The sequence below is a fragment of the Rhipicephalus microplus genome, chromosome 4 (genome assembly GCF_043290135.1).
Source record: "Rhipicephalus microplus isolate Deutch F79 chromosome 4, USDA_Rmic, whole genome shotgun sequence".
NCBI lineage: Eukaryota > Metazoa > Arthropoda > Arachnida > Ixodida > Ixodidae > Rhipicephalus > Rhipicephalus microplus.
Window position 1 is genome coordinate 166,806,369 of NC_134703.1, and position 26,366 is coordinate 166,832,734.

Below are 26,366 nucleotides of genomic sequence, written 5' to 3' on the forward strand. Positions count from 1 at the left end.
GACTGTGGTGAAATAGAAAAAGCAATTTATGTTCATTCATGCTACACAACTCTCGTGATATGCTCCCAGAGAACAGAAAAACGCATAACGAAGTACATTACTAACGAACGGAAGAATTAAATATTTCTCGGCCTTTTCATGTTGTTTCTGTAGTCCAATCTACAAACGTTCGTATTAAACGAGCATGACGGTACGAAGGCATGGAATTGGGTTTTGCAGAATGTTGTGACACATGTGCCACTCCAGGTCACCTTTAATACATGACATCGGAATCCACACTGAGCTTGATCTATGATTATGTACCTAATCAATGGAGAATAAGAGCTAAGCTCCGGATTCATTATTAATGTGGCTTCAAAGACGAGAAAGCAGCCCGATTCGCGAGCAATCGAGCGCCCGTTCTCTCTCTCTCTATTTCGTTGAACTGCTTGTGCCCTGAGATGCCACTTCAATTTCTTTTTGAATAAATGTGGCGATCTGGAAAGTTGTGAGCGCCAAACAAGGCGCTAACAAGAATGAGAGAGACAGGACGGGTGCTTGTGAACGTCGCGTGGAGGCATTAGTTAGCGCTCGAAATTTCCCGATAGCAATGCGCCATCTGGCAGGATTTCAAGTTTTGTTAAAATGTAGCGATGACACAGATCATGGGTTTTGTCATGTCATTTGCTACCAATTAAACAGTGGCTGCGTAATTTAGGTTACCATGAAAATTGTCGCGGCCATATTTCAAGAAGGAAGGAGGCAGAAACGCACCGTTCATGCCATACGTGATCCTTCATCACTCGTGGAAATCAATTTATTCAAGCTGTAACGTGATTGAAGAATTCTGTTACTTCTCGGCAATCAGAGAGGCTTTTAATTCTCCAGTCTATTTATGAGATATTGCTGCCATCTTTTTCCAACAGGCTTGCAGTTCTGTTGCACGGACATAGCAACACCCATGTTTTTGATGATTTTTTTTTCATTCCCATTCAAAAACTTTTCCATTCATAGTCATTTCTGAAGCGCATAAGAACTGAATTCCTGTCGTTCGTCACCCGTCGCTACGTTCCTCCAGTACACACTGCAAAAGGCTTGAAGGCAAAGTCGTTTTCTATGTTCATGTTCCTTGTACCAAACCTTTCGCGCTCTTTGTGCACTTCAAGGAATTCAGAAAGACTACAATACAACCCAACCAGCTGTACACCGTGCCGTCGGGACTGGTATTCATGACGCAAATATGTTGCGAGTGGTCTCGCAGTGTTCTGCCATTGTGCTTCGTTCCCTGTTCCGTGAGCTCAAGTTTGGTCGACACGTGGCGTCGTTGCCGCGCCATTGGTGTCGTGTTTCCCGTGTCTTTTCTTATACACAGGGTTCTACGAAGAAATGCTTCTGTGTAGCCGCTGGTGCCGAGGTCGCGGATTACGTTTTTGCTTCTTTCCTTCCGCAGCTGTGGTGACAATTGGTGGTTAGATTATCGGTTATTTCTTTACCTATTTTAGTTTTCTCGTTTAGCTAGTTTTCTGTATTCTAGCCCAAGAAAGGTGATCCAGATTTTTTTTTCTCTCGTGGGAATGACCATAGGTATCTGCGTACATGGTTGCAACTCCACATTTCCAAGTTGTAAGACTCGGAGTGCCCTGCCGACGGCCCCTATTCTCTTTCTGCTCTAGCAGCCATGACTGTCACGTTCTTCCAAACCTTCTCCTCCTACCTACTTCTAAACTATTTTCTCCACTCTCCTTTTTCCCTTCAAGGGACTGAGCCGTGGTCTAGCAAGGAAAGATAGTGTCTTTTTCTCTTTCTTCAACCACACATTCATCCATTCAGGGGAAGCTTGCATGCAGTAACTGGTTTGGAAAGCAGGTAAGGTTCGCGGAAAGTCACCTCACCTACCCTGATTTGTTCCGCGTCTACGCTCTCGAGGTGCGCCAAAAGAGGCGACAACACGAAAGTCATACTTCGAATTCTTTAGGGCTGTTGGCTCCCCTCGTCAAAAACTCTTTGGACACGCCTGGCTGACTGAAGGCCTAGGAAGAGCTGCCGGAAATCGAGGCAGCTTGATTTTTTCGACGTGCCACGAGACGCGCTGAATAATTAGCCGAGAGGTTGGGATTCATCGTCAGGTATGTTTCCCACACTCTGTGGTGCTTTCAAGTCTTCCACTCCCCCAGGCCCTAGCCTGCCTAGCGCTGCAGGCCCTATTCTGCACGTGCGATGCAACGTTATTGCACTGTGCTGTGTTGTGCGTATTATTGCATTATGACCTACGTTGTGTTTCTCTCTCGCCGTGTGACGAACTGAACGTGCATCCTTTCTATTTCCTGGGTAGAAAAGAAGGCAGTGTTTGACTTTCTCTCTCTTTCTCCTTCTCGTTTTTTTTTATCTTTATTCGCTGCGCCGTGCTCCCTGCTGGGCTGCAGAAATTAGGCGCCTTCTTCTAACCACTACCCCCACCATTTGGGGGACGGAGATGAAGACGGCAATTTCTTTGGACTGCCCTTGACTGAATGGACATGCAGTCTGTCTGTTTACAGTGATATGCAAGGCGGCTTTCCTAAAGGTTTATTTTTTAACCAAAAACTCTCGTTCACAGACTGCTTTTCTCCCTCATTGTGCCTTTACCTTTTCGAATTCCAGCGAGTGCACGCGAGCACGCGAGTACAACAAATATCACCTCTCCGAATTCCAGCAAAGGCACGCGAGCACAAGATCTCAAAAAGGTGAATGGCAAAAACAAAATGAGCGAGAAAAGCCGTCTGTGAACGAGAGTTTATGGTTGGAAAACTAACCTTACAGAAAGCTGCCTTGCAGATTATTGCAAACTGTCTATTGTTTTCTCCTGCAGAGAATTTTAGGAAGACCACGGCTTAAAATGCGAGCACCCAGACGCTCTGAACCAGCTCTCAGAAGCTCTCATCAAGCTTCCATGATGCTACCTTTAGTGTGTAAATAGTGAACATAAACGTTGCTCTTATCAGCCCCGGCTACTCTGCTTGACTTCTACCTAAGACTTGGCTAGCTCCTTCGAACACATCACGAGCAAGCGAAAGGGCACGGAGTTGTAAAGATGAAAATGTGCAACATCACATCGCTTTTATTACGTGACATATTCGTTCTCCGCCGCATTCGCCCGATCGTGTCCACATATAACTTTCCCGTTTTATGGCGACGACACACCGTTGATTGCGGTCACGTCATTGAATGTCATTGAAACAGCGGTTGCATTATTTATTTGCAAATTACTTCTTCATAAAGTATGGTGAAGTAATTTATTATTTGGCCACCTGAGGAGCTTTCTAACTTGACTTATTTTTTTATCAAGACTTGAATATAATGTGAAGTTTTATTTGGTTGACTCTGAGCATTACCTTCGCAACAGAAGTACATCTGTCAGCGACAATCATTCTTAACCTTTCCCAGTGCCAGTAGGTCCGTTCAAGTTACGTGATGAAAACCAGTTTGCTGAACTATGTCACATATGACATGTCGCTCAAATGTCGGTCTCTGCATTTTTGATGAATCTAGCCGTCTTTTGTAAATTGTCTACTAGCAAGTTTTTTAAAATTTTGTTTTGCTCTTTTCAAAACTGGTTGTCTCAGACAAGCTTATTACGCCTCTTCTCACCACTGGATAGCCGTTGTTACGCGCGGCGCCTGGGCCGACGGGGGAGGGCCGCGTTCTTTGTTCATCAAACAAGTCACCGAAGGGCTGCCAGCCTGCTGTCCGCCGTGTACTGTCCATCTTAGCCGGGAAGTGAGGTGGCATTCCGACACCATAAGACGTTCGACGAGACGACCACAATGGTTTCTTGGTGTCACAGGTGCAGTGTGGTGGCCACGCCCCAATCAAAGACCTTGGCTTGAGCGAGTGTGAGCGGCACCGTCAGAAATGGTGTGTGTGTCTCGTGATTCAACAGCGCATTCTGGACCCATTCCCTGATTAAGTCAAAACGTACACTTTATAGTGAGCCACCCAGCTCATTCGCAAGAGACCTCTCGCCCTGTCTGTACAGAATGTAATAAATACTCTGTTAAGTTTGCCATCTTACTCCTGAGTGCACATGCGTTTTATTTTCTGTTTCTCTACACGCCCTTTCTTGCCCATATTTCTCAACCCTCGGTGCTAGGCAGCAAACCGGATGCCAAGATATGGTTAATCCCCCAGCCTTCCTTTCTCTCTCTTGCCATCTTACTGTCTTGGCATCTTCATCGCGGGTATCCGATGTCTTAAAAGGCCGGTACAAACAGACAAGTTAAAAAATAAAACAGATGGTGAATATTTTCTGCAGCATGTTCAGACGCTGCGTATAAGTGGTCATCCTCGAAAATTATCAACTTTAACACCGCGGACAGGTGCTGATATACCCTGAGTAGGTTCGAGCATGTATTATGCCTCGACGCTTTTAATCTTCATTAAACTTCTCCCTTTTGATTTCATCCTTCGGGGTTTTTTGTAGTTCTTCATCTAACGCCTAACCTCCATGTCCTTCCTCATTTATTCCTCCTCCTCCCTTCATCTAAGCGCTGCATTTGTGCTGCACCGCTACCACTTAATTTCTTCTTTATGTACGCCCTGTTTCGGGCACAATTATAGGCGGCCATCTTGGACTGATAATGATGCCGTTTTCCATCCGTATGAATATTCGAATTGTGCTATGGCGAACTTTCACGCATCAAAACGCTGGGCCATTATATTCAACGTCGTATCTCATAATCATAGCTAATTACGACACAAAAAACAGATAAATTGCTTCTAAGCGTAAGATAGCAGTGTCTATGCTTTACTGTAACTGTTACATTTATTTTTTGTCAATTTGTTCAATATGTCATTTCATGCAGCGGCCGCCGAACTCGTTCCGCTGTTCATAGTGGTACTCTCGGTCTCCGAAGCTGGATGAAGATAACTAAGAAGCCTGGTTTTTACTGGCTACATAAAATGTGAAACGAAGCTATAAATCACGATGAAAAAGAAGACAAATCTGTGAAAAGTCAGTACTGGCGCATAAATGGCACGCCGATTGCGCCGATGAAAAACGTCGGCGGCGGCGGCGGCGGCGCGCCGATCAGTTCGCGTCGGCGGCGGCGGCGCGGCGAAAACTATCGGCGGCGGCGCGCCGACCAGTCGGCGCACACCTCTAGCTGCACTGCTGCAAAGCTGCAACCAGGTGGCACCACCATCATGGTGCGTGCTTGGTCTCCCACGCGAAAACAAGGGCGATTTAAACGTGATTCCGCTGCTCCGGCGCAATGTGCCATGCCGGGACCACGCTGTAAACTCATAGGAAAAGCTTGTGCTGTGGTAATATGTAGAAACTGTGATGGAGACATCAGGCTGGGGAACTCGTCGGTGTTTCAAGTGCACGCTCCACTGTTGCATCGAGGATTCCCGTGCGTGAGGCCGTTTTCCACGCGTCGGATTCCGCAAGGGGAGAAAAACAAGCTAACTCGACAGTGCTGGTTACTGAACCTACAGAGGGACAACTTTGATCCGGGCACATCAACAAGGGTAAGTTCTCCACGGTAAACGAACAAGCGAACTCGCACGAGAACTCACGCTATCGTGTTGCTGGCGCGAACTGTCGCAGGCTATCTCAAGTAGCCAACTGGTTTTATTGGTGTGCCTAATGGATACTCAAAGACTGTTGCTGCGTCGTATTAACCCTGTTCGTATTAACTATGTCGTACTAAAAGTGCTACCCAAGTCGCATTTTGAAATAGGCAAAGTTGAATCTCTTTTGCCGTGGTCTCATTTTACATATGTCTGTTTTATATGTGCGTGCAACGAAACAGGTGCCGACACGACAGGACATAATTGTTTGAAACATTTAAGGCCGGAATTGTTGTTTGCGTGTTTTATCTCTAACACGCATGGCATACAATGCCGAGACAATACAGCCAATCTGTAGTTGCCTGCCATACATACAATACCGCCATTCACGTCATGTCAAAATGTGGAGTTCGAATTTTTTTACACGCGGTTTTGTGGCCCCTTCAGACAACATAACATTGAGTTATGTGAGTGTATTAAAATGAAATTGACTGCAGCGTATTGCTGCTGTCTACTTTTGCATATGCGGTTGTTCTCAATGAGAACCATTAAGCGATACTCACGTGCCTGCCGTTTGTTTATTTGGCTTTTCCCGTTATTATGGTAAATGTAAACTGTTACTACTACTACACAAGTAGCCTTTCTTTTTTTCAGTATGCCACTTTGTTAATGGGCAGCCAAGCAATGAGAAATCCTTACCCAATGCTTCATCTTGGAACATAAGTGAGACCTGTGCAACTTTCCCCAGTTTGTTCAATCGTGTAACTTCTTGCTGCTCGTTAAAATACAGCGTCATGTGTGACACCAGATTTCATAGAAAATGTGCTCCAGACTCTTGAGTGGCACTAACACTCCCAGGTATACATAGTGTTCATGTGATGTCACTTCCGCTGTTGTCGCCCTCTCCCGCCATGCCTTGGTATCAGTATCTACGGCAGTTCACGTGTTGCAGCGCAGTTTGTTGGGGGCTCGTCATCTGTTGCTGTGTATGCTGTTGAAAGGGAAGCATTGTGTTTTTTTGTTGTCGTGCTTTAACGAACTCATCGGATCAGGAAGGCCTCGTTTGTTCACTCGATACAAGACGAAAAAATCAAGATGTGCGACACGTATACCAGCCACCGTGTACACCAGCTGCCCGCCAAGACCTACAAGGGCCCCTTATCTCGCTTTCACTACAAACACCACAAATCGCCTGGCCCAAGAACAAGTGAAAGCCCAAAGTCTATCGGGCCGCAATTTTAAGAGTGGATGAGCGAAGCGCAGCAGTTCCCATCGAAAACGAGTCGTGCAGAGCTAGGCAAGTTTACAAGAGATATAATATTAATATATTGCTGCAGCCCACGCCACAAAAGAAGCAGCGTCCCCCTGTCCCCGTCCCCCCAAGTGTTTCAAACAGTGCTGATGTTGAGCCTGTTTGATTGAAATTTGTCGAAACAGCCAAAGAAAATATTATGCGAGGCAGACAGAGACTTTGCGTGGTGCATGCAACGGTAATGCCGGTCGTCAGTTTTTTTTTTTTTTTCGCGTATGTTTTGACACCTTTTTAACCTTGTATTTAACTTTTTTTGTACACTAATGTACAGTGGAGTTCCTGAAAATGATGGAGATCATGTTAAGGAATAAATTGACCAACTTTTTAAAATCCTGACCCCCCAACTCGAACCGATCGGCTATACTTCAAAGTGAACTAATATTGTTTCGCATCCATTTTCACAGTTTGTTTCAATGCAATACCCTAATTTTTGCGATCGCCATCACGATTTTAGCCGCCTCCCTGACTCGCTGATTGTGCACGCGGTGGTCGCGGACAAGTTCGTATGTACATCAGTATATTGGTAAGCTATCTCGGTTTGCAGGTAAGTGCTTGGCTATAGCACTTACCCGGAATAAAGTGACGCCTGAAGACGCAAATATCACCGACTTTCTTCAAGTAGTTTTTTTGTTAATCCACGGCATCCAAACCCGCCGGTACTTTTCGGAAAATCGCAATGTGCGTTCTCAATTTTGGGTAATAACTTTCGGCGAAGAAACACCCCGAAGCTCTGCTCCCTCTGTGGGGACTACTAAATCAGTTTGCCTCACTAGCAGCTCTCAAACTTGCATCGTGAAACAAAACTAAATGGGTGCAAGCACGAGGAGACAACACGGCAACGGTAGGCGACGAAGTCGGTAGGTACCCGGGCATGTCAGCGTTTTGGAAGTGACGAAGTGGCGCTGCGTGATGCACGTGCACACTATGTATATACATAGGACATAAACCGAAGGTCGCGTGTTCAGCTCTTCCTCGATTGCAAGTTGTCTTTTCATCGATGTTACTTTCCTCACATTTATATCATAATTGCTTCAGTGCAGTTAAAACAGCGCTATTAATGTCCCTCTTACATACCTTGGCTTCGCTTTCTGGGAAACTGCACCAAAGACACAGAGGAAGTGAAAAAAACATAACAAAAAAACAGCCCAGGCACATCTGAGATTTTTGTTGAAAACGTGAACTGTATAAAGGAAGAAAAAACCACATGTTTATGCTTAAGTACCACAAAATTCTACATTTGTGCATCAAGATATAGCACTCTGCTTGTTAAAAAAAACAGCAATGCGCTTGTGCTGGTCTTTTCTCCACATTTTGCGAAGTTTCCTTGACAACAGAATACAACTCGCACAACAGTCTATTCACTATGTGTTGGTTTTAATCTAGGTTGCATGATGAAACAAAAGAACTACTCCTTAATAATCCTTCTTTTCATTCATTCTTGCCTTTGATGTTTTTTAAAATGTCCCTTGATGTTTTGTTTTTTAGAATGTCCCTTGCAAGGAAAGAAGACAAGTCATGCGGCATCATACCACGCAATCTCAGCTGTGGCCCGGTGGTCTTTCAACTGACAACAGCCCACAGCACTCCACGGCTCATGAGCCTAATGAAGTCTTTTCTGTAGAACTTTCTGGCGATGACACCAATGACAGCCTCCCGGCCAGAAATCGCCTCAGACCTGGCAATGTCATTTACGAGCAGGCCTTCAGGTATGCCATACACTTTGTTTTAGATTAAATGTGTGATGTGGCATTTTAACCTCGGAGTAATTTTAGTGATATAGCCGCAGCAATTTGTCTGCTTACAACTAAGCAGTTTCACATCTAATCCCATGAATTCAAGCATAACTTCCCTAAAGTTGCAAGGCACCAATGCCGTGCACTATGTGTGAAACAACGCGTTGCTATGTTATGAATTGAAGCACTGCCAGTCTTGTGAAGAAACTTGTATCTTTTAGCCACGATATATGCAGACGAGTCCTTTGCAGTCACAATGCAATCATTGCTGCAGTAGACCTGTTTCAATCTGATTTGTATCATCTTACTAGGGTAGAATGTCTCGTAGATGCATGAATAATGGAGACCTGAAAATATAAGTATTTCACTGAATTACACTGCAATGGTGGCCAGTGTTCCATTCATATTAGCTGTGCTTGCACACGTGCAGTGCCTGGGGCTGTAAACAGTGAAGTACGAATGTTATATACCACACTTCACTTTTTCTCTTTTGCTGTTATTTTCGGTGTAGCAATATGTAGGATGTCAGTTTTCATTCATTAACCACTTGTCTCCTCTATGTGGGTACACCATATTTTCGTATATAGGTCTGATGGCTTGACAAATAAAAAAAAATGTCTCATATGATTGCAATCAGAGTATGCACATTGCTAAATATTTTAGCGTTTTCTTATGCATGATTTCGCACATTACACGTGTATTAGTAGGCAAAGTATGTTACCTATGCTTGAGAATTACTGTATGAAATATTCAAAAAGGGTAGATCACATCAAGGGACCCTGAACTGTCCCTAGGGCTTAGTGAAAACACATCCTGCGAACAACAGACACTGCCATGAGAAGCTCAAATTCTGTGGTTGTGTAGGAGCTTACAAGTTTAGTATTAAGTTCCCACGCTCTCGAATGCCCTCTCTTCATACAGTGGCTCCATCCTCACTCTCTTCATAGCTGCCAGTGGCTGCTTTATTCTGTCATTTAGCATGTTCCTGCTGTTGACCGATAGCTTATATGAATCAAGGACGGGGCTTGGATCAGATGCGCTGAATGTCGTAGGGTTGTTGCTATAGGTCATAGGGTTACTGCTCTATATGAACGTCACAGCGCTGCTGCTCTATATTGGGCTGAAATTACGCAGTAGTATAACCAGTGAGCATTGGAATCGCACTTTGAGTGTGTGCATGTGTTTCAGGGTTCATGTTAAGTGTATGACTTAAAGGGACGAGGATTGTTGTCTTTGCATAGCTTCCAACGTGCTCCTTAGAATAAGAAAATAGCAAGTACTTATAGTGTGCGGCAAGCCCATCTCCTCTTGTTCCTGATGGATAAAAGTTTTTTTTGAAGCCATCGATTTGTAAGGCAACGAATCGCTATACTGAGGTCATTTTTTTATCACTAAAAGTAGTAGGTCACAACCCCCTTTAATGAGAATAGAGTAATGCATGCTAGATGTTCTACTTATGCATCTTTTTTATTTTCAGGGTCTACAAAAGCGCCTTGGTTCCAACAAAGTGTTTATCCTGTGACTGCAGTTGTAAAGGCATCAGAAAAATGGACAAAGTTGTGCCAGTTCAGCCAGAGGAGGACTACGACACGTACCATGCCAACGTACAGGTTCTTGTAAAGCAGGAAATTTTTCAGCAACACGGGGTCAGTTAAACTGATTTAACGGTTTAATCTACTCTTGCACCAGACGATTGCTGATTCTTTGCTGCTTTGTCAAAAAAATGCATTTGATGCGCTGTCAAGCACTTTCGTAGGAGGGTGTATAGTCTCCATTTTCTGTGGCATCCAAATTGCTGCTAATGGTGATGCAATTTAGGTTGTGGCTTTTTCCCTTGGACCTTAATAATCTAAACATGTGCAGTGAGCAGAATTTACTGCTTCGTTGTGTTACAATTAGCAAAATTTTCTTGAAAGTCCTTCATTTTCTGGTTGCCTGGAGACACGATTTTGGCAAACTCTTCCCTGCCGAGAACTTAGCTGATTTCTTGTCAACTACTTGCATAATGTATTGTTTTGAGCTTGAGGGTCCTGACAAGCTGTTTTATCAAAGCAGGATACACAGGCTGCGTGAATTACAATATTGGCTAAGTGAAGACTCCTTACTTCTCCTTTTATAATCAACCGGCATAATTTATGTAATCCTTCATTTTTTCAACATGACTCATGGTTCGATACGAAATTTTCATACTTATATCAAATCGGTGATACAGTCAACGAATGATAATTTGGATTCCAGGGGTAAAGTAAACAAGTCCGAATTACCGAATGTCCAAAATAGCGAACGCATCAGAAAAAAAAATATATTATTTTATTCACACTTCAGTGTGCCTGGGGGTGAAAAAAGTTATCAATGCGTTGGTGCATGCACTTGTGCTTTCGCACAACCTCAGCTAAGATCGTTGCCTGAGGATCGTTGCTGTTATTCCTCGAGGTTGTCGTGCTGTAGACGTCTGTCAACCCGGCTGCCTCAACAGCAAGTTCGATGACTTTGTCCTGGGTTTCGACACCCAATTTTGAGGAAGCTATTAGAGGTCAAAAAAGAATCGACTGCTCCGCCTCGGTTAAACAAAAAAACTAACTTTATTTTGATATGAATCCTCGTCGCGGAGTGAGGTCACGAGAAGAGAAGGTTACCAGTTGGCGAAAAGAAGACACAAAACTTGGAAGTTTGTTCAGTGCCCATACAAGTACTTTAAAAATTTAGATTCCGAAAATTGGTTGCAACTCCCTTTTTCTCTATTTGTGCCTGATTGCACTCGGTTAGGGTCATTCATCAAGACACAGAGAACAGGTTTTTTATGACCATCAATCACAACAACATTGTGCCTAATCCCTATGCAGAGGTATCACATCTTATAATTTTTTTTACATCATCAATCTAGCTGATTACTGCGTAGCAGTTTTTTGCATTCCCTGAAACACTTGTCACATGTACTTGACCATTTTCATGCACTTTCTTTGTGTAGCAAGTTATGTAACGGCTCAGGCAGAGTTGGTGAATTTGGCATAAATTTGGAATAGTTAAATCCCTTTATAAGAAACACGTACAGGGTAAAAGTTTGTGTCTTATACGCAAGGTCTCCCATAAGCAGAGTACCATTTTTTTCATTCCATATTCAGTCCATATTTCATTGTAGGTACACTGCGACTGAATGAGCACAAAAGAAAGCTACATACAGTTACAAAACATTTATTTTTCTCAATTAGTTTTCAAGCCACTTGTAAAATAGTTCTCGATAGTTGTTTGCTTCAGGGCTGTGTCTATACCATTTGTTAGTACAGCTTCTTCCAGCCTGCTGACATGGTCAAGGGCTTTTTCGCCACTGGGCCAAAGCTGTATGTGGTTGTGAACTTTGCCCAGCACTGTCATGACTTCATAAGATGTTATTGGGGGTGTACCATCTCTGCTGTCCGATACATCCGTATCTCTATCTTCCCCTTGCTCCCCTTCTTTCACCATTCGGATGATGCTTTCATCAGAAAGGTCTTCCGCCTCGGCAAGATTGTTGTCCGCTTCAACGAACTGCTGGAATGTGCCAGACTGGCAAACCTCTCTAAAGTGGCCATGATTCTGGCTCAACTGCACATTGCATGTCTTCGTCTGCAACACCCTCCTCTGTCTTCCTGCTGTAGATCAAATTTCGCTTAATGAAAACACCATGTCACAGTGCTGCTCTGAATATTCCACGAGCCTGTCAACATCTCAATAGCTGTTCTTACATTGATCGCCAATTTGCTCTTTTGCAAGATGTCAAACAGCAGGTGTTGAACGAGTCGAACTCTGTATTTGATATCAACTGCATTAATTACCCTTTGATCAAGGGTCTGTAGCACAGATGTGCAGCTTGGAGGGAAATATCTAAGCTCAACACCTTTCAACGGTGGTTGCTTCATATGGGCTGAACAGCTGTCTAGGAACAATAGAAGTCTTCTTCTTCATGGCCATCTTGCGATCAAAACTTGTAAGCCATGTCTCAGATATCATCCAAGCAGCCTTGTTTGCTGTGTATTCAACACTCACTGGGTAGTTCTTTAGGCAGCAGTGGTCTTTATCTTTTTTCTTTAGGGGTGTGCAAATATCAAAATTTTTGAATACGAATAGAATATTTATGTCCGAATATCGAATTGAGTATTGAATATCGAAAGACGAATGCCTCTACAGTGTGGTAGCCCCGATACTCACTGGAGTCAAGATTACCACGAGTTAAGGCTTGGCAAGCCACAGGGCCGGGTCTATCGTCGCCTGCTCACACATAGTGCACCGCTGTGCGTGCACTGAACTTGCGAAGCGTTCAGCGTCAGACAAAGCAGACAGTGCTCGATCTAACAAAAACCACAAGCACTTTATTGTCTTTGGCAGCACCCCAAACACAGTACGTCTGCTCCCAGGACATGGAGAGGATGGGGCTCCCACATGCGGACGTACACCGAAGGGGAAACTGAGAGCACGTGGCAGCTGGCAATGGTGAGCTTTGACAAGCCAGTCAGGAAAAGGTTCCTTGCGCCTATGCTGCACACTCCTGCGATGGCCAGTGGGCCTGGTTGCAAAAGTTGGGGCAAGCTTCGTACGTGTAGGTCTCCGGCAAGTACGGCTTGGCCTAGGAGGACCGCATCAAGTACTAGGCACTGTTGTGGAGCTTATCTTACAGAACCGGAGCTAGCACCAAAGGGGCCCGTCGAGGCACCCAGGCAGGCTACAGTTCAACGATTAGTAAAGAGGACGCATACGAAGGAGAATGCATGCTTACCATGTGCTGCGCGAAGAGAGAAAGCCTTCTCGGCGCGTACTTGACTTGATCTCACGGCGCCATCTATCGCCATGCACTGTCACCAGAGCACGAGAGAAGGAAAGAGAGTAGCAGTATGGCGAAAATGCCTACGAAATGGTCGCAGGCGTGCCTCGGATCCCCACATCCTCCTCTCCTTAATTGACTTTATATACCAGTCCACAAAGGCAGCCAGTCGTCGCCCATTCATGCCAAGACATCATGCAGTGGGTAACGGCTAGCCTCAGCTTAGCACTGCAACTGCTGCTTAAAAAATAATACGATAATAAAGAAAGTAATAGTCTTGAAATATACAAAGAAAGTTATTATCTGGCCTGCAGAGTTAGGAAACCGAAAAGGGGGTGGGGGGGGCTGCACCACAAGACCTAGAGTTTCAGGAAGCGGTCAACATTCTTTGTTGCACCGCTGTCCTCTGACGGATCGTCACTGGTCGTTGTCCGTGGCAGCCCTGACGCCAGTGCCGGAAAATGAGGGTCCTCCCCTATTCGACATCAGCGGAGAGCCATCAGGTCTGCATCCGAGCGCTGTCCGAGCAAGGTCGGCGCCTGCGAAGTCCTTTTCGTGGTGGCTGTCTTGTTTGCAGCCACCTTTGTCGGCGCCACGCGCAGATTACCAGTGTTGTGACTTTTTAATTAAGCAGCCGATGCACATGTGGCAGAGAAAGTCACATTGACCTCCACCACCGTGCAGTCTCGAAATAGACATGGTCTATTGGCAGGTCGTGTTGAACCCGTCTCTGGGTTTTCGCTGGTGCGTCGCTGACGAAGAACCGCCCGGCACCTTCGGCCTTTGCTGCTGGCTGCGTCCACAAGGCCTTGCTGTGCCTACTTGGTGGATCTCCTTCGTCCCTCTCGGTGTGCCGTGAGGGACGAAGGAGATCCACCAAGCGGGCACAGCAAAGTCTGCCAAAGGCTGCCTTGGCGAGTCGTTAGCACACTGGGGTACATCGTTCTCAGCTAGCAGAGTCGTTCTTCTTCGAAGCGCGTGGAATCTCCGTGTCTAAGCTGTGCACTCCAGCAATGAATGGCCAGTGGGCCTGCTCGCGAGAGTTAAGACAAACCTTGTATGCGTAGAGCTCCAGCAAGTACAACTCGGTGTAGTACAACCACATCGAGCACTAGGCACCGCTGTTCGGCTTATTTATGGAACAGGAGCTAGCACGAAAGTAAATACGCCTGCAGAGGATGCCCAGGCAACCATGCAGGCTACAGTCGGACGATTGCCAAAGGGGACGTGGACGAGGAAAACACTAGATTACTGTGTGCTGCACGAAGAGATAAAGCCCTCCTTGCATGCATGTGACTCCGCCGCGCAGACTCTCGCAGCCTGATACCACGCGTTGCGCCCGCACACATCGCCATCTATCACCATGAGCTGTCACCAGAGCACGGGAGAAGAAAAGGAAGCGGCAGTACGGCGGAATTGGGCACGGGCACGCCTTTGATCATTGCAACAGCAACAAAAGTTTGTTCAGCGCATAGTTATCTAAAAAAATACATACCAGCTTGTCAGTTAACACAACGTACTCTACTATGTGGAACAAAATGTTCATGCTAGCACAATGCAGGCAAATATCACATTACAATGCAAGTTATGACTAGCAACTATGAAGAAATATAATGACTACATGCTATCAAGACTAAATATTAGTTGCTGTATTTGCTCAAGCAGCAGGAACTCCTTCTGAATTGAAACAACCTCCCCAGCCACAGAAAAGGCACGTTTACTTGGAACCAAAGTGGCGTTATGGGTAGGTAGTACTTGGTGCAAAGCTCTGTCAGATTGGTGTATCTGGAGGTGCCCGTGGTCTGCCATTAGTCACATGGGCCACTCTCTTTCCTTAGTAGAGTTTCTTCAAAGTATGTATTAATTTCCCGTTCTTAAATAGGCAGTGAGGCACTTACTACTTGGCTTGCCTGCAAGATTGTCAAAAGCACTCCAAAGGTTGGAGAATGGCTGCACACACTGTTGTGGCTCCTGCATTTCTGCTTTTTGCTGCGTGATTTCCAGAGCAGGGCATAGGGCAACATCTTGAAGCACCAGATCTTTCAACCACATCACCATCTGTTTTTCGTTGTTTAAATACTGTAGGCTTGAAGCGTGGGTCTGAAAACATGGCCAAGCCAGCTTCTTTGTCCTCGGCATACTATGGCAATCTGCTATTGATAGACCTTGCTAGTTCCTTATGAAAGCCTGTTGTGCGGCTTAAATTTCTGAAGCAAATGAGCATGCCAGAATAATTGGTATCTGTGTGGAAAATGATGGGTATGTGTCTGCACTAGTCATCACAGTTGCGTCGTGTAAGGGCATCACTGCATCCACATATCAATAGTAATAATAATAATTCCTTTATTGTGGCATGTGGACATTGTACACTTACATAGCATGTTCCATGCCAGCGAGATAAGGTAAAAGGAAACGAACATAACAGATTCCGAACTAGGCCTACAACCTGCCTCCGAAAAATACAAAATACACACAAAGCATTAGTGTGGTCAGCATGAAGCATTGGGGTACAGTGCTGATAAAACATAACTTATGAAGAAATCGTGGAAGACCTACACCAATTTTAAGAGAACTTCAAGGAAGTACAAACAAGTTCAAATCATTACTTAATAATAGAGTGTGGAAATGAAGAAGTAAATGTTCAAGTGTAGCTAGAAATATGCATAACTTACAATTGAAGTGATTTGAAATACAACTAAATAAAACAGTACAACTAAATGAAACAGAAGACATTGCAAGTAAGAAGACACTGTTGAACAAAATAAACAAACACTCGAAAAGAAACAATTCATCTTCGGTTAGTTGTGATTTTCTTTCATATTGGTGCAAACCATGATGTTTAACCGTTCTTTGATAAGCTTTCTCTCGGTGCAAGGCTCTCCTTTGCAACACAAGGTTTAATCGGGCAGTCACTGGGGCAGTCAACAGCCCCATTTCATCGGCATTGTATATGTCAGCCAGGGAGTATTCGAGCAGCAGAGTTTGAAGTGTACTGGTCTGTTACCAGTCAGAAGAAATAGCTTCATGGACCGCTGCAACTTCACCGCTCACTGCTTTGAAGGAGAGATCGTGGTCTTTAGTGAACCGAGAAGTCCAGGTGTCGCTGCACTTAAGACCCATTCAATTCTGAAGCGCAAACAACATTCTTCAAGTTTCTCTTCGTAGGATTGGCCCATTTATCGGTAAATAGGAGCTCAGTGCGTGCTTGAGCCAAAGCAGCACACCCTATTCGAGATTTGGGTACATAGCTTCCCTAAGCCTTTTCCGATGGGGAGCCAAGTGGCTCGTGTTATTCTGCTGCTTGTCTTTGGCTTTCAGAATGGTTGTGAGAGTACTCCGGGTGATTCCATACGTCTGTGCTACTTCAGTCTTCTTTACTCTAGCGTCGACTTCTAGCATAGTGGCCAATTTCTCTTTTACGGGTAAGAGTCAAGTGCTTTCTTCGTGGTGACATGGTCAATCGAAAAACTGATACAAGGTGTTAATGTGGGTTTGTTGATACAGGCTAAACTTAGGATAAACAGCAAGGGGGTTAGACACCTAAATCTACCTGGGTCGCTTGATGGAAGAATCCTGCATCACTGGAAATTGGAGGTTCACTGTCGATTTCGACGATGGCTTGTTGCTGATTTCTCGCATAAGGATTGTTTTCATCTAATGTTAGCAACGGGCTCACCACCTGATAATTGGCCTCTGGCATTTCTTTAGCACCAATGTTTTCTTGGCATTTTCTGCACTTTCTTGCGGGCTCATATTCTTTACCTTGTTCAAGTGCGTTAGATCTGTTCAGGTTGCTCTCGGTATCCCCCTCGTTCAGTGGTTGTAGCCTGACATGTGAAGGATATTAGGAAACAAGGAGGGCACGATACTTTTCTTGATAGGGTGTCTTTTGCCATTGGTGAAGTCCTTCTCCTTAGCGTGTCGGCTGCAGGCTCTCGAATAGTTCGAGGTGGCATTCGGCACCCAGTCAGAATTTTTTATTGCTTTTGGTCACTGTTTCCTAAGTGCCTAATTTACCGGAATGTCATAGAAACACATGCCACATTGCCCGAGCTTTCCTGCTGAGCTGCAACGTGGCACTTTACAGTATGCCATGGAGCCCTGTGAGACAACAGTCAGTGGGTCAGCTAAATGCTTCAGTACAGCAATTGCTCTACTAATAACTTCTGCACGACACCATGAAACGTAGAGGCTACAGACAACATTTTAACTTTCAAAAGAAGAAAAGTGTTGGCTCACCGCTGAAGGGCTGACTACCTGAAGGAAACAGGTGGTCTTGTGTTTGTCGATCGCCACCGAATTCCTACATGCAGTGCCATTGCAGTGATATAGTTAATTACAGGTTTAGTACAAGGTCCGCTTGCTGTGTGTGTCAACCGCAACACGGCAAAAGTGAAGCTGCAAAGCACACAGACACACATATAAGCAAGTGTCTGATCAGGCTAACATGCAGCGAGCATGCATGCTCCCGCCATGCAGCCAACCATACGTCTCTGCAGCCATCATTTGGCGGCAAGTAGCGTAAAAACAGCAGGCGCGCCGACGTTCAGCAGCCACTGAAAAAATAGAGAAGGCACTGGTTCTGTGGGCAGATCACTAGCTGCAGAGTCAGCCGGCGCTGCTGGCACGCCGAAAAGTAGATAAGTTACAAACCAGCGTAGTTCTCACTGGTTTAATTTTTTCTTTCCCTCCCCTTTTTTGTTTTTCTCCATTGCGGTGCGATATGCTGAGAAAGGATTGTGCAGCAAAACCTTTTTCTTGAAGGTTTAAGGCTCTTATTTTTCAATTTTAGGTTCTTATTGCTGAAGCCAGAGGTATTGTCCTGCTTGAAACTTGGCATCCTGATGTGATTCATTGTAGCGACGTTTTCGTTGTTCTTGAGCCCGTATGGCGTCTTGCGCTTCTGCATGACGTTCAATGAGGTCCAGTAATTTTGTCTCGAAGCTACCGTATTTACTCGCATAATCCTCGCACTTTTTTTCCCAAAAAACCCATGGAAAGTGGGGGGTGCGATAATTACGCGGGGAAAATTTTTCGCGGAAAGGTACAGCGCAAGAAAAAAAATAGAAAACGGCCACGAATTGCAGTTTTTTCACAAGCAACTAAAAGCTTCAAAAAGGGCTGATACAAGGCTTACCTTTACAATGAAACTACATGTTCAACCCAAATCAAGGTTTATTTGCACAGACTAAAGTCACTAGCTAATAAGTCTCTTCGGCGAACTACTCAGAGCCAGAGTCAAGACTGCCATCTTCGTCGCCCATAGCAGCGTCATCGGGCTTATCGCCAGCTTCAGCGTGGCCTTCCTCGTCGTTTTTGTGGACCACGTCGTCTTCCGTCCCGTCCAAGGCGTTGGAGATCCCAGTCTTGTTGAAGCTGCGGACGATAATTTCTGGCAAAATCATGGACCATGCTTCGATTACCCAAGAACAAAGGATCTCCACCGACGGCTTCTTTATCTTGCCCCCGGGAGTCATTGCGAGGTCGCCTTCGGCCATCTATTCCGAATACAGCCTCCAAACATTATCCTTGAACGGCTTGTTCAAGGATACGTCAAGAGGCTGCAACTTCGAAGTCGGACCGCCTGGAATGGCAGCGAGGTCAGTCCGCAGCTCTTTTAACTTCGCCCGAACGGAGTCGACCAGGTGACCGCGGAAGCTGTCGACAACCAGCAGCGACGGGTAAAGAAGTGCTCCAGCGCGTCGTCCCCAAACAGTTTTTACCCAGTCGACCATAAGGTCGGCGGTCATCCATCCTTTCTCCTGTACACGCACGTGTATTCCAGGTGGGAAACTTGGCCTTCGGGAGGGTCTTTCGCAAAAAATAATAAATGGGGGCATCTTCCACCCGTCCGCTGTTACGGTGAGCATGATGGTGCACCTCTGCTTCTCGGCGCCCGTCGTTCTAATACGCACACTCCGCACACCCTTCTCCTCCACCGTTGTGCTTGGCGGCATGTCGAAGTTGAGCGGAGTTTGATCCGCGTTTCCAATTTGTGAGAACAGGAAGTTCTTTTGCTCCCGAATCCTAATCACAAATCGATGAAACTCGATGACCTTATCATTGTACGCCGAAGGTAGCCGTCGACCCAGAGTCGTCCGTTTCCTGAGCTTCGGCGCATGAACCGTGTGGCCCACCCGTTGCTCGCGCGGAAATCTCGCGCCGGGATGCCTTCCTTCCGGGCAATTATGCGCGCCTGATTTCTCAGAGAAGAGGAGGGTGTGTGGGGCGTTTTCCTGGCCGATGTGTTTTCTCGGCCCCTTTGTTAAGCTGGTCCCAGCGTAGCAGGAGAGTCTTCGTAGAATTCACCCGGTTGCAATGGGTTTCATCAGCATGCATGATGCATAAGAGATGGCGCTAGGCTAATGGGTGCTATTTTCATCATTGGCTCAAAGCAGCAGACGACATCTGCTGCTGCGATTTTTGGGGTGCGATAATTACACGAGGAAAAAAAAATCGAATTTTTGTTGGCCGATGTTGGGGGTGCGAGGATCTAATTATCGCTGGATGGTGGAATTTTTCTGTAGGCGATTTCGAAATATACCCATGTAGGAGTTCAAAGGGCGAAAATCAGAAGCTTGCTTTCATCGTGGCAGCTGCAAGTTTTGTTTCCCAAAGTGATGGTTCAGCATTACACATTTTCTTGAGCACCGAAACGAGAGTTGCATTGCTGCACTCTATAAGGCCATTACTTGGTGCACGGTGGGGAAGAGAGAGAGAATAAACATTTATTAATAACAAATGAACACTGAGCCTTCTTTGGGTGGGGCCCTCAGTCCAGGGCTCCATTGCCTTGCGCGACCCTGCGAGCCCGCTGGACCAGCTGCTGCTGTTCCTGCCGGCGTAAGCTGAGCAGTGCAGACTCCCAAGAGGAAGGGGTGGGATTGGGAATGGGAGGAACGCCCTGTGGGGCAGAGCATTCCCACGTGGAGTGGTACACCGTCGGTACGGATCCACAGAAGGGGCAGTAGGAGGGGTAGAGAGTCGGATGAAAGCGATTTAGCATATAAAGCCAAGGAAATGAATTGGTCTGTAGTTGCCGCCAAGCGACAGCATCTGCTCTGTTAAGTGAAGGATGAGGGGCAGGATATGTATAACGGCTCTGTCGGTAGTACTCCAGCGTAGCGTTGTAGTTTAGTGGTTCTGTCTATGCGTCGTCTGTATTGGACAGCTCTTCCAATGGAGCCCGTCCGGTCAGCTCTCAATCAACCGCATGAAGGCGTCCATTACCATGGAGGGAGGCGAGTCCAGACGATACGCACAGGATGTAATGCAGACGGTGAGACAGAAGAGAGGATATTGTGTGTATGTGCAGCCACAAGTCCTTGAGCGAAAGCACGGCAAGCAGCTTGTGAATCTGTTACAATAGTGACAGGAGAGTCATGTGACAGTGTCGTAGCGTGAACAATGGCCAGAGTGAGAGCTCCCTCCTCTGCCAGATCACTGTCTGTAGTGCGAAGTGTGGCAGACGCCACAAGGGCGTCTGTGTCATCTGTCACGGCTAAACACATGGCTGACTTCTCTGGGTAGCGTGCTGCATCAGTGTAAAGTACTTGTAAGTCTGAGGTACCATCACCAAAGACGCGTGTCATAGCCTGAACTCGGGCACGTCGACGACCGGCGTGGCGGGAGGGATTCATATTGCGTGGAATCGGAGGCACTTTGATGAGTTCATGGACAGTAGAAGCAAGTTTATGTCGCGGTACTTGTGCGTGTTTTTGAGGAATCAGGTAGCCAAGACGAGACAGGATGGCGCAGCCGTGACGGGTCTGCCTGAGCCGTTGGAGCTGAATGTTGTGCAGGGCCTCGATGAGCAGTTATGGTGTTGTGGACTCCTAATTGAAGGAGGCGTTGTGTAGATGCGTGTGGAGGCAAGCCAATAGCCGCCTTCACAGCTGTCTGTAGAAGGATGTCCATCTTTTTTATTTGAGCTAGCGTGAGATTGTGAAAGGGAAGATGACAGGTGAGCCGACTAACTAAGAGTGCTTGTACTAAGCGGAGGACATCCTTCTCACAGAGGCCTCTCCTGCGATTGGTGATGCGTTGGATCATGTGTGCAATTTGAGTTATCTGCTGAGCCAGAAGGTGTGTAGTGTGCGAGGCCTTGCCGTCGGACAGAAGGTAGAGGCATAAAATGCGAATTCGTGGTACCAGAGGGATAGGATGGCCATCAAGAAACAGCGAAATGTCAGGAGAATCAGCGGTTTTGCGCCGCCGCTTGTATACCAATAACAACTCCGACTTATCCACTGAGCACGTAAGGCTGCCGGCAGCAGCATAGTCTTGTACCACAGACACAGCTTCCTGTAGGGCGTCCTGAATGGTTCCGTCTGATCCTTTGGTTGCCCAAATTGTAATGTCATCTGCATAGATGGCATGCTGGATGTTGGGAACCTGTTGTAATAGCGAAGGGAGTTTAGCCATAGCCACGTTGAACAAAGTGGGCGAGAGAACCGAGCCCTGTGGTGTTCCTCTGCCTGCGAGACGAATGACGTCCGAACGGAGGTCTCCAATCCCAATAGTGACCGTGCGGTCAGAAAGAAAGGACCTGACGTAATTGTAGATACGTGAGCCACATTGAGATGAAGCGAGATTGTCAAGAATAAGGTCGTGGGAGACGTTGTCAAAAGCACCCTTCAGATCCAGGGCCAGAATAGCTCGGACCTGGTTTGAAGTGGGGCTATCTAACACGTCCTCCTTAAGCTGTAATAATACGTCCTGTGTAGAGATACCAGGACGGTAGCCGAATAGTGTATCAGGAAAAAAGTGATTGTCTTCGAGAAATGGTTGTAGTCGAGAGAGGACAACGCGTTCAAAGAGTTTAGCTACACATGAAGTTAAGGATATAGGGCAAAGATTCTGGAGGGATAGCGACTTGCCAGGCTTTGGAATAAGTATGATTTCTGCGTGTCGCCACTCCTGTGGTAGCGTGCCGTTTTTCCAATGTTCGTTAAAAAAGCGGTTAAATATTCGATGGACTGGTCATCTAAATTACGCAGAAGTGTGTACGTAATCCCGTCTGTACTGGGTGCTGTGTTGCGCTTAATGCTTTGCAAAGCAGCCCTAACCTCTGCTTCTGTAATGTCCTCATCTAGAGGCGTATCGTGTACGTGTGGATAATCACGGTAGGCGGGACGGGGGCCCGTGGATACATAGTGTTGCTTTAAGGTGTGCAGCAGAGTGTTATCGTCGAGCCCTGATTTGTGGGGAATGGTGCGGATTGCGTTACCAGTGTGTGATTTTGTCTGCGTGGGAGTTAAAAGAGCACGGAGTATACGCCACGTTCGAGGTGTACTTAGTGAGCCGTTGAGTCGATCACAGAAGTTATGCCAATTGTTGCTGGTAAGGATGTTCGCATAGTCATGTGCCTCAGTAGCTAGTTTGGCGATTCGGAGACGAAGTTTTCGGTTATGTTTCTGTCGCCGCCATTCCCGTGTCAAGCCTCTGTGGGCATCCCAGAGATGTAGCAGATGGCGGTCCACATCCGGCGTTTCTGTCGTCGCAGCGATGAGTTTGGTAGCTCTTTGAAAATCGGAGTGAAGTTGTAATATCCAAGCCTCTAGGGAAGGAGAGTCCTGATGGGTAGTTGTACGATTACGCCTAAATGCATCCCAATTCGTTAGTTTTATGATGCGCTCTGGGGCACGCGTGGCTGCTACTTGGAGCTCTGTAGTTAGTATATGGTGATCACTGCCTAGATTCACCATGAGGTTGCACCAGGAATGGTGACTAACGCCCTTGACTATCGTGAGGTCGGGGCATGTGTCCCTGCTCACACTATTACCTAGGTGAGTGGGTTGGTCAGGTTCTGTCAGCAGGGTCATGCGATGAATCGCGAGAACCTGTGCGAGTTGTCGGCCTTTAGGCGTTTTTGTTGCGTAGCCCCAAGCCGGATGGGGGCCATTGAAATCTCCTACAATAACTATGTGTTTACCCAACTTGCATAGTTGTGCAAATAGATGACCGAAGTCATCGTTCCTGGTGTTAGGTGCACTGTAAACGTTAAGCACGTACAGGCTGCTACTGGAACGAGAGCACGGGACTAATTCGAGAAGTACGTGTGAGATGGAGGTGCTTTGAAGGGTGTGTTCTATGACAGTGACATGCTTAGAAACTAATGTAGTTGTGCGATGTGGTGTAACCCAGAAGCGTAGGGGTACATTGTACTTCTTGTAACGCTATGACATCGGAAGTAATCTGCTGTGTCGCAATGAATTGCATTAGAGCTCCGCGTTTCCTACGATACCCCCTGCAATTCCACTGCCACACACGTAGGAGTTGAGGGGTGTCAAGCGTCAACCTACGGTTTCTCGCCATGATCATGCAATAGCGGGGCCTCGGTAGTACACGGAGGCATTTCGGACTGTGCTAAATCTTGGTGGAGGGTGGTGGGAAGTGGGACTGCAGCAGCTGCGGCTGTTGGGACGGTTTTTCGGGACGGTGATAGGAAACGGGAGGGGCGTATGTAAGGATGCGGTCGCTGTGTTTCACGTGTCGGAGACGTGGTGCGTTTTGATGCAGATGGCGAAATATTAAGTTGGCCAAGTGCAGCTGATATCTGCTGTTTAACATCCGTTACAATCTGCTGGACAGCAGGTTGCAGGGCCTGCTGGATCAATTGTTGGAGTGGAGCTGTTAGTTCAGCCATAATGCTATCCTTCATTTTCTGCATTTCTACCTGCATCATAGCTGCGAATTCGTTCCTTAAAGAAGTAGCCATTTCGTTCAACGCCTCTCGTGTGCAATAGTCGGAGCGTGCCGTAGTTGACGACATGTCAGGGTGAAGCTGAGTGTCTACTGACATGGGTTGGGATAGTCTAGGTGGCGTTGGTTGTGGTGTTCTTTCCTGCGTCTATGTTTGTGTGAGGGAGTGGGACTGGTGTGGAGAGGGAGGGAAAGGAGGGAACTGCCCTGCCCAGCTTACCGTTTGTGCTTTCTTGTGGGAACCACTTTGCTGGCCATGATGATGCGTTGTCCCGTCCGTGAGCCAGCCTTGAGTTCCCGGCTGGCCAGCGAAACAGCTCCGCGATGACGGGTTTCCTCGCTTGGGCCCCGACTTATCCCTGGAATGGCTCCTTCGCCTGGCTGCACTCCCGGACGCACTGCTCTGCCGTCCGGGGCTGGGAGATGGTGACTGGGCCTTCTTGGTGGGAGTAGCTGACCGGGGTGGTTTGCGTCGGTTGACTGGTGGCAAAAACCGCTTGCTTTGGCCATGGTTTGGCAGCCGTCGGGTGGTCGCCACCACAAAGCATGCAAGAAGGGCGGCACTCGTGATGGTTGGGTGATAGTGAATACCCGCACACTCGACATTTCGGTGTGTCAGGAGGCTGTGGGCACACATCCTCACGGTGTCCAGTTTTGTTGCACTTTCTACAATGGGGAATAGTCCATTTGTAGAGGTAGCAGTGAAGAGCCTGTCCGTACGCGTTCACGAAGAAAGGGACTCGCTTGCCACAAAATGTGAGCACCATTGCTCCGGAGTTGCCGAGGCGTCTGCACGTAAGGACCTCGTAGCCCGGTACTTCAACTTCTGTCAGGAAGTCGTCTGGTGTGATTTCATGGCCTATTCCGTTGACCACCCCTTTGCACGAATTATCAGGCGCGATTCCATAAGAGGTGATGTCGTAGGTTGCTGCGTGCACTGTAATTTTGGTGATTTGTCCAAGTGCCATGGCGATGTGTTCAGATGAGGTGCTTATTGTTAGCACATTTTGATTTTCGTCAACTTGAAGCTTGATATCAGGCTTCTCACTGCGTATATTTGCTGCATGAACTACGGCGAGAAGTAATGTCTTGGGGCTAACCTTGCTCAGATTTAATCCACCATGGGGACGGATTGCTAGCTTGTAGTCCTCGGCAGGGAGCGGTGGGAGTGTTGGTAGACGCGTCTTAGGCCGGCTCTGGCGTAGAGCGGGCTCAGACGGCGTGCTGGGCAGCTGTTGAGTCGGTACGGTATGGGGATGCAGCTGTCGGCGCTTGTTCGCTCTCTTGGTAACAGTGATCCATGGATTTGCGTTGTGCTCATTGCTCACCTGCGTATCGGCGTCTTGACTGGTCTGCGTATCCATCATGTGGTCCGTGGAGCAAGAGGGCAGTGAGTGCTTCTCGTCGGCTGCGACGCTCCCAGAGACGCTCACCATCCGCTGTAGAGCGGGGCGGCATTCTGTCCAAGCCACGTCTCCGGCTTGTTAGGGTTAGCGAGGTGGACCTCTTCAAGAACTTTCGAAAGCGTTAAAACGTTTAAAAGCACACTCACAGGTTGAAGTCCGGTATAGGCTTGACAGTGATGATGCTAGGAACAAGTTCCTATTGTTGCAACAGGTCGCCAGGAAGAAATTCTTCTTGAAAGTGAACCTGAGCCAGAGCCGATGTGATTCGCGTCTGTCGCATGCTCTCGCTACTCGGCGACCGGGGGAACAGAGAGGTGCTGCTGAATTCCATGAGGCCTTAGAAATAATTCATGGGAGTCAAAGGCACGACCATGATCTGACGGACAGTAATCAAGGACGCTATAGTGATAAAATACAGAATATAAGTGTTGAATTACTTGGTTTGTGTTGGTCGTAGATACCGTAGCAGGGATTATGAAGGGGGTGGCAAAGTCAATTACATTCAGGATGTGTTTGCAATTTTTTGTTTCCGTCATTTCTCGTGACAGTCGACGAGATCGATTCACGAAGATTCGCATGTAGGTCTCCCTCTGGCGAAGTGATTGCCGTATTTATGCATGTTTAATTTGCGATTTCTGTAGTCTGTAGATTTCTGTAGATGTAGAACCACATCACCATGCCGAGAGGCATGGTGATGTGGTTCATTGCAACAGCAGTAAACGGAACTTCACTTATTGGCATAAAGCCCATTTTTCCCACGTTTTATGTCATAGGGTGGTTGTTGGCTTGGCAGATTTGACATGCTTCCACATATTGAACCACCGTAGTGGTCATGGGTGGCCACCAATACTCGTGTACTTGTGGGGAAATGGGTGGCGGGCGCTGAA

General features: G+C 46.8%; 1 protein-coding gene across 2 annotated transcripts in view; it reads left to right on the top strand.

Moving 5' to 3' along the window:
* Positions 1-5,140: 5,140 nt before the first annotated feature.
* The window catches only part of LOC119172454 (uncharacterized), a 184,764-nt gene continuing 163,538 nt past the window's right edge, over positions 5,141-26,366 (top strand). Inside the window, exons 1-4 of one of the 2 annotated variants that reach the window (XM_075893835.1) lie at positions 5,141-5,487; positions 6,184-6,252; positions 8,327-8,547; positions 10,052-10,220. In XM_075893835.1, the coding sequence (XP_075749950.1) occupies positions 8,357-8,547; positions 10,052-10,220 (360 nt within the window). In that variant the 5' untranslated portion in view covers positions 5,141-5,487; positions 6,184-6,252; positions 8,327-8,356. The remainder of the gene's footprint in view (positions 5,488-6,183; positions 6,253-8,326; positions 8,548-10,051; positions 10,221-26,366) is intronic. The other variant, XM_075893834.1, reaches the window with a different exon arrangement.